General features: G+C 47.1%; 1 protein-coding gene across 1 annotated transcript; it reads right to left on the bottom strand.

The window, feature by feature from the left end:
- Positions 1-215: 215 nt before the first annotated feature.
- Positions 216-5,936, bottom strand: LOC129717086 (uncharacterized). Its single transcript, XM_055666928.1, has one exon. It carries the CDS (start codon positions 5,934-5,936, stop codon positions 654-656), a length of 5,283 nt encoding a protein of 1,760 aa, XP_055522903.1. The 3' UTR covers positions 216-653.
- Between the last annotated feature and the right edge of the window lie 2,849 nt (positions 5,937-8,785).

Genomic DNA, 8,785 nt, shown 5'->3' with positions numbered 1-8,785 from the left:
AGGTTTATTTAAAACATTTAACACAAACTATATGCTTAATTTTATTTTCTTAACTGTTACAATTAATGACTTAAATTAAATGAATAGATTAGCATGCGGTTCCGCCGCCCATGCTATCCGGTGACTGGAAGGAGACTGGCGCGCTGCTCCAGCAGCGCTTTAATAGATAACGATCCTAGATGGGCCGTGCGATGTTATCTGGCAGCGGTGGGATGAAGTTCGGGTTGACTGCCTCTCTCCTGGCGACGCCTCATCGATCGGCTTATCGGTGGCATCTCTCCGGTGATCGATTCTCGCTCTAGCAGCGATCGGGTCAATTCCTTCGGCGATCGATGGGTTTATCGGTAGCACGTCTTCGGCTCTAGCTCCAGCTTCGATATCGCTCCAGCAGCGATCGGTGTCGATGAGAAAATGATAGCGGCTGGTCACTCATTGTCTGCTCTGCAGTAGCCGATGTGGATTGATCGGCTTCCTTATGCAGCAGTGTGGCTCGTTCTGTGATATTGTTTTTTGTTGGCTCGTTCTGTGATATTGTAAGGGTTGTAGCGTTGGGGTACTTGCGAACATCCTCACCCACCCAGAAATTGTAGATTTCTGAAAAGAAAGAAAAAACAGATCCTCTTCGGCGGGACGGGATTGTGGGTAGGTGTACGCTAAGCTTCCTCATCATCCGGCACTGGAAGCAAGCAAATTTTCTCCACTGGGCGTGTCAAATTTCCCGTGGCTGTCTTCAGTGTTACGACTCGCACTACGTTGTCAGCCGAGGGATGCAGCTGGCAGATTCTACCCATCTTCCACTTCATAGGGGGCAAATTTTCGTCCTTAACGACGACCAATTTTCCTTCTTCAATGGGGACGGCTGGCTTCCAACGTTTTGTTCGACCTTGCAACTGACACAAATATTCTTGTCTCCATCGTTTCCAGAAGGTCTGCAGATGACGCTGCATTGATTGCCAATGGTTAAGCCGAGAGGTTGGCAATTGATCTACGTTTGGTTCGGGGATGGCTTGCAGGGACGAGCCGATCAAAAAGTGTGCCGGTGTTAATGGCTCCAAATCATTCGGATCGTCACTTTGCGGCGTAAGGGGGCGGGAATTGAGGCAAGCTTCTACCTGCACCAGTAGCGTGCTGAAATCTTCCGGCGAAAGGGGTGTTTCGCCTATCACTCTCAATAGATGATGTTTTGCAGATCGGACTGCCGCTTCCCAGATACCGCCAAAGTGGGGGGCGCTCGGTGGATTGAAATGCCAATGTATGCCCTCCTTGGCACACTCTCTGGATACTGCATCGTGGTGGTCTCGACTCTTTAAAACCTTCAAAAATTCTGACAATTTGTTACGTGCACCGACAAAGTTGGTTCCGTTGTCGGAAAAAATATCTGAACATCGGCCTCGTCTACCCACGAATCGTCGCAGTGCCTGGAGGAACCGTTCGGTAGACAGATCCGTAACTAGTTCCATATGGACCGCCTTTGTACAGAGACAAATGAAAATGGCTACGTAAGCCTTTACTGCTGGCCGCCTTGGAAGTGGTCGAACGAAAACTGGACCAAAGTAGTCAACTCCGGTACGGGAGAATGGTCGTGAGATGGTCACTCTCGACATCGGGAGATCCGCCATAAATTGCTGAACAGCTGATGGTTTTGAACGGAAACATTTCAGGCATTTGTGTATAATCTGTCTCGCTAGACTTCTGCCACCCAATGGCCAAAACCTAAGCCTGACGACTGACAATAATAACTGCGGCCCAGCGTGAAGAAGTCGAACGTGGTAGTAATCCAACAGCATGCGGGTGAAACGGTGTCGTGCCGGCAATGCAACCGGGTGTTTTACTCCATCTGGCTCTAACGAATTTTTCAACCTTCCGCCCAATCGTATCACCTGATCCTTGCTGATAAACGGGTTGAACCATCTCAATGGAGAGTTTTTTGGCACACTAGCTCCCTTTGATAACTTAGACCATTCATCCGCAAAACACTCCTTTTGTATTTGACGCACCCATACCGTTTCTGCTTCCTTCAATTCCATGCTATTTAAAAATTCTGATTGAACCTTCTCTTTGCGATGTGTCCGCAGCAACTTTATGAATCGCAAGCAATATGCTGTAACACGGATAAGCGAGGTGTAAGACGAGAATTTGGCAAGCCATGTTTCATTGAATTCATTGTTAGTAGAAACAACAGCGGCAATTACAGAACGATGTCTCTCCTCATCCCCTTCTTCTGCGCGTAAGTTCACTAAAGCATTTGGCCAGGAAGCCATCTCTAGTTTTAGCCAATCGGGGCCTTCCCACCAGGAAGTGTTTTGTAGTATTTCTCCTGGCAAAATCCCTCGGGAAATCAAGTCAGCCGGATTCTGCGCACCAGGGACATGCCTCCATTGGCCACACTCGGTGATAGTTTGAATGTTTGCTGTTCGATTGGCCACATATGTGGACCAGGTTGTGGGTGTAGCTGAAATCCATCGTAACACGCAGGTTGAGTCCGTCCAAAAATAAGCTCGTGTCGCTAGGCGTATCGCGCCATTTACCTTTTCGAACAGTTTCGCTGCTAGTTCTGCACCGCAAAGCTCTAGCCGCGGAATCGTTTGACATTTTAGTGGAGCTATTCTTGATTTGGAAGATAATAGGTGCACTCTGACCTCTCCCCCAGCGTTTATACTCTTCAAATATAGACATGCACCGTATGCCTTCTCCGAGGCATCAGAAAAACAATGAATCTCCATGGCGACAGGCTGTGGGATAATAACACACCGCTCAATACGCAACTCATTCAGTTGGAGAATTTGTTCCTGAAATTTCACCCAAGCCTCACCCACCGTTGGAGGCAGTGATTGATCCCAGCTCAGAGGGTTACCGCCGTCGTCGCGTAACGTCCATAACCTTTGCATGAAAATTTTTGCTGACGTGATAGTAGCGCCTAACAGTCCCAGTGGGTCGAAGAGTGTAGCTATGACCGACAGTACATATCGTTTAGTTAGTGGTAATTTATCCTTTAGAGTAGGGATAGCAAAACTGAATTTAAGTGTATCTGGCACAGGCATCCAGGTCAAGCCTAATGTTTTCACCGATGAATCTGGATCAAGATTAATTCCTTCCAAAGCGCGAATGGCCAATCCATCCTCAGGAAGGCCCTTTAATACGTCTGGAGAGTTCGAAGCCCACTTTCTAAGCCGGAAACCTCCCCGTGACATCATTTTATCTAACTGAATCCTCAGTTCTAGCGCAGTTTCTATGCTGTCCGCCCCTGTGATGACATCATCCATGTAGGTGTCATGGATTGTAGCACTCGCCGCTAGCGGAAACCGTTCTTGTTCGTCAACTGCCAGTTGATGTAGAGTCCTGGTGGCCAGAAATGGGGCTGGTTTAGTTCCGTAGGTTACGGTATTAAGCTCGTAGGTTTGAGCTTTCTCGGATGGCGAGTTTCGCCAAAGGATGCATTGGAGCGGTCGATCTTCGGGACAAATGTTTATTTGGCGGAACATTTTCTCCACGTCGGACACGAGCATGACTTGCTTGGTCCTACTTCGCAGGATAATTGAACGAAGATCTTCCTGTATCACTGGCCCCACCAGTAAAACGTCGTTGAGAGACACCCCAGTGGTCGTTTTACATGAGGCATCGAACACGACCCTGACCTTAGTGGTGGTACTAGATTCTTTGACGACGGGATGGTGCGGCAAGTAGCATCGTTGAACCGAATCCGTGTCGTCGATCCTCTGCATGTGCCCGAGTCGCCGATATTCGTCCATAAAAGTGGTATATTCCTTTCGCAGATTTTCATCTCTTGCCAGTCTACGTTCGGTTCCCTGAAGACGTCTGAATGCGATGTCCCTTGAATCGCCCAGGTTGAATAGGATGTCCTTCCTTTTCGGTAAGGCAACGGTGTAACGCCCATCTGTGTTGCGTTGTACCGTCTGTGTGAAAATATCTTCACATCGTCGTTCCTCTGGTGAATAAGTTCTAACAGTATCCACCTCTTCACAAGCCCAGAAGCGAGAGATTAATGTATCTAGCTGTTCTGAAGTAGACACATTGCATCTGATTTGCCAGGATTGGCTTGGTGCTGCAGAACCACCGCAAATTACCCAGCCGAAGACCGATTCATTTAGTGTAGGTAGTTGCTCTCCCAACGAAATCCTTCGGCCAGTTTCAAAGAAATCAAAGAATGCTTCAATACCTAGCACTAAGTCCACCCCATGAGATTCGAAGAATGCTGGATCGGCTAATTGGATGCCGCTCGGGATGTTCCACCTTTCCGTATCAATTGTTGTAGTAGGAAGACTAACTGTTACTCTTGGAAGAACTAGAAAGCTTAGTTCGCGCGAGAACGGTGAAACTCGAGACCGTATTAACGTTCTTAACCTCTGCTTTACTATGGTTGAAGCTTGACCTATCCCGACGACCGATATATTAACCCGATCACGAGTCACCTTCAAACGTTGGCTTAACCGTTCGGTGATAAAATTACTCTCTGATCCTGAATCCAGCATAGCGCGGGCAGGGAACCGATTACCATCATCGTCTTCGACCGTGACAACTGCTGTGGCCAGAAGCACTTGGGAAGCATACTGACGAGCTGCTCCGGATACCTGAATATTCACGGCTGCCATATTAGCCGTTTGGGTGGAGGCTGGATTGTCCGATTCCTTGGAAGGTAGTGTATTATCCCTTGCAACCGCTGCAACCTTGGTTTCCTTCTCCCTTTGATTGAAACAAACTAACGTATGGTGACGACCTCTGCAGTTCCTACACGAATATTTGGATGTGCAATTTTTCGCCTGATGGCCAACTCGGAAACAATTGCGGCAAAGAGCATGACTTTTTAATAATGCATCTCTTTCCACCACTGTCATTTTCTGGAATGTGCTGCACAAATAAAGCGGATGGTCCGACGTACAAGCCGTACATCGTCCCCCAGACGCTTGGCTGGAATTATAGCATACCCTAGCTATGGAATGTTTCTGCCTTGGATGTTGTTGCGGGACACCCCTAGTGTCACTGCACCTGGATGGTAGGCAGTCCAAAACCTGTACCCTACGTCGTAGAAATTCCGTCAAATCCGCTAAAGTATCCTGTTCCTTTGCTGATGACACCTCTTCCCACCCCCTTCTAGTGACCGGATCCAATCGTGCAGTAAGAATGTTTACTAGAAGAAGGTCCTTGTAGTCCGCCTGTTGAACTACTTGATCCAGTGTCTGCACTATTCTCTCGAAGCCTTCAATGAGAGTATGCAGATCGGATACTGATTCCTTGGTCAGTGTGGGCAAACTGAAAAGCGCTTGAACCTGGCGCTTCCTAAGCTGTTTACAATTGTTGTACCGTTTAAGTAGCAACTCCCAGGCTACCTGATAGTTGGCTCTCGTAATTTGCAGCGGATCGATTAAACTCTTTGGCTCTCCCTGCAAACACCCCTTGAGATAATGGAATTTCTCTACTTCCGGTAGATCTTCCTTCCAGTGGATGAGCGATGTAAACAAATCTCGGAAACTCAACCACTCATCGATGTCTCCATTAAAACTTTGCAATTTAATTTGCGGCAACCGGACGTGGTCCATACCACCGTGCGTTGTAACGTCTCCTACTCGGGTTGAATTTGCTAATCGATGTGGCTCTTCAAGCTCCTTAGTCTTGTCCACCAGAAAGGATTTGACTTCGTAATAACGGTCGCTGAATTCCATTCGCTCTTTTTCTAAACCACTAGTTTCTGCACTGTAGTTATCGTGTGCAAAAATCTCCACCATCACATCGCTAAAACCTTCCCACAGCTCCTCCAATTTGGCAAGGCGTACCTGCACCTCGGTTGCTGTATTGGATTCCTTGAATTCTTGCATAAACCTCCAGATGTCATTGAATGATAGTTGAATTTCCTTCATTCTCGCTGTAAGCGCCCTCATTGACGGCGCCTTCTTGGCTGCTGCTGAATTGGCCGCGGGCATTATGCTGACGTCACCGTTAAACCGATGAGCAAGGAAAAATAGACGTGGTGTAGTAATCTACGATAAATCCTAGCTTGGCTAGGCATATACTGTAAGCACTGACCGACAGAACCAGGTGGTGGTACTCCAAATTTTGCAAAAAAATCTCCTCAAGCCTCGCGACGTCCCAGTCAACCGACAAGTGGATAGCACTCAATCAACAGATAACGAGAGCGAAGAGGAAACCGCGATGTAGTAAGCAGAATGTGCCGGCTTCGGCGGGCATATACCGTGGCAACTTACCACACGAAAAATTATTTGCACCAGAAACAACCGCTTAGTCCTCCAGCAAACGGACTTCAAACGTAAATTGAAACACTCGCAATCATGTGCCTCTCAAGGCAAAGGCTCACCAGAGTTAAAGCAAAACGAAGAGGATCGATTTAAATTTAAGTGTATTATCTGCGTGCCTAGCCACGACAGTACATATACTAAAGTTTTACCTGAGCAAAAAATATGTTGCGCTGCCTCTTCGATGCTTCAAAATGTTGGAAACTTTCGACCAGTAAGTCCAATGCAGTCCGTTCACTACCGCCAGTGTAGCTTAATATCCGGGAAATGTAGTATAGCGATCAATTATTTCGCCAATCCGGCCCCACCAATGGTTGAACACTTTCCTCGTCACGGAATTTCGATAATCACTCAGGATGCGAATAATCAATTATTTTCGGATCACCAGATAAAGCAAGCATTAGTATTGCGAATTTCTCCCAGCTCGGCTGGACATATAGCATGCAAAGGCTTCACTAACCTGACAAACTATCCAATCGGCAAAGTCCAAGCCAAGAGGATCGATAAAGCGATGGCGTCCACCAAGCCACGCTAGCACTAGAGTACGCTGCTTCTATTGTGAAGTTGAAGCGGGAGCAATGGCGATCCACCCAAGCCACAGCAACTTAAAGGAGTTGGCCCTTTGTGTGCCGCAATGCACACGGAAGATGGCGTTTTCCAACCACGCCAGTCCAATCAGCGGAAGAAATTATACGCGTCGACCCTGTGCCGACGAATCCAATTGCGAAGCCGGTCCTGGATCCGGTTCGAAGGACCAAAATGTTGGGGGATGGGACCGGATACCTCCAAATTTCGATAGCTCGTTGTAAGTTTAGAATCCAAACCCCAGCATCGAAGGAATTCTGCTACTCCCAGCAGAATGACCGAGTATACACGGATCCAGCGGCGCCTTTCTCTCCAACAAACTAACACATTTTGCACTGATAACACAGGTTTATTTAAAACATTTAACACAAACTATATGCTTAATTTTATTTTCTTAACTGTTACAATTAATGACTTAAATTAAATGAATAGATTAGCATGCGGTTCCGCCGCCCATGCTATCCGGTGATTGGAAGGAGACTGGCGCGCTGCTCCAGCAGCGCTTTAATAGATAACGATCCTAGATGGGCCGTGCGATGTTATCTGGCAGCGGTCGGCAGTGGGATGAAGTTCGGGTTGACTGCCTCTCTCCTGGCGACGCCTCATCGATCGGCTTATCGGTGGCATCTCTCCGGTGATCGATTCTCGCTCTAGCAGCGATCGGGTCAATTCCTTCGGCGATCGATGGGTTTATCGGTAGCACGTCTTCGGCTCTAGCTCCAGCTTCGATATCGCTCCAGCAGCGATCGGTGTCGATGAGAAAATGATAGCGGCTGGTCACTCATTGTCTGCTCTGCAGTAGCCGATGTGGATTGATCGGCTTCCTTATGCAGCAGTGTGGCTCGTTCTGTGATATTGTTTTTTGTTGGCTCGTTCTGTGATATTGTAAGGGTTGTAGCGTTGGGGTACTTGCGAACATAGCTAAAAGTGCGACATTGGAGGAATCGTATGAAGAAGGATTAATATCTTGAGCCATATAGTCAAAATATAAAGTCATAAATCTGGATTGAGATTGAAGGTCGACCAACCTCTCGAAATTTTCAATTACTAATGGGTTCATAACTGTGCATCGAATTAGCAACCGGTAAGAGAGATTCCAAAAACGATGTTTCAACGGAAGAATACCCGCTAACACTTCAAGACTCATCGTGTGGGTCGACTGCATGCAACCCAAGGCAATACGCAAACAACGATATTGTATTCTCTCTAATTTTATAATGTGCGTGTTCGCGGCGGAGCGAAAGCAGAAACAGCCGTACTCAAGAACTGACAATATCGTTGTTTGGTATAACCTTAGAAGGTCTCCTGGGTGAGCACCCCACCAAGTTCCGGTAATCGTACGAAGAAAATTAATCCTCTGTTGGCATTTTTGTGTCAGATACCTAATATGACAAGCCCAGGTGCATTTAGAGTCGAACCAGACCCCGAGATATTTAGCGACTAAAACCTGAGAGATCGTTTTACCCGTTAGTAGGAGCTGCAGCTGAGCTGGGTTATGCTTCCTAGAAAAAACGACCAGCTCAGTTTTCTCCGGAGAGAATTCGATACCCAGCTTAAGAGCCCATTCAGACAAATTGTCTAAGGTATCTTGCAATGGTCCTTGCAGATCGCTAGCCTTGCCACCAGTAATGGATACAACGTTATCGTCTGCAAGTTGCCTTAGCGTGCATGAATTTGCAAGACATTCATCGATGTCATTGACGTAAAAATTATATAAGAGAGGACTTAAACATGAGCCCTGGGGGAGGCCCATGTAACTAATTCGGGAAGTTGTCGAATCGCCATGTGAGAAATACATATGCTTTTCTGACAACAAATTGAGCAAAAAGTTATTCAAATTTGGTGAAAGTCCCTGCGAATGAAGTTTCGCGCTTAAAACTTCTACAGAGACAGAGTCAAAAGCCCCCTTAATATCCATGAACGCAGAAGCCATT

The sequence above is a fragment of the Wyeomyia smithii genome, chromosome 1, assembly GCF_029784165.1.
Source record: "Wyeomyia smithii strain HCP4-BCI-WySm-NY-G18 chromosome 1, ASM2978416v1, whole genome shotgun sequence".
Taxonomy (NCBI): domain Eukaryota; kingdom Metazoa; phylum Arthropoda; class Insecta; order Diptera; family Culicidae; genus Wyeomyia; species Wyeomyia smithii.
Note: the sequence above shows the minus strand (reverse complement) of the source record. Positions and strands in the feature narration are given on the sequence as shown.

Excerpts from the sequence above, each read along its gene's own strand:
- LOC129717086 (XM_055666928.1), bottom strand. The coding sequence starts at position 5,936 with ATGCCCGCGGCCAATTCAGCAGCAGCCAAGAAGGCGCCGTCAATGAGG.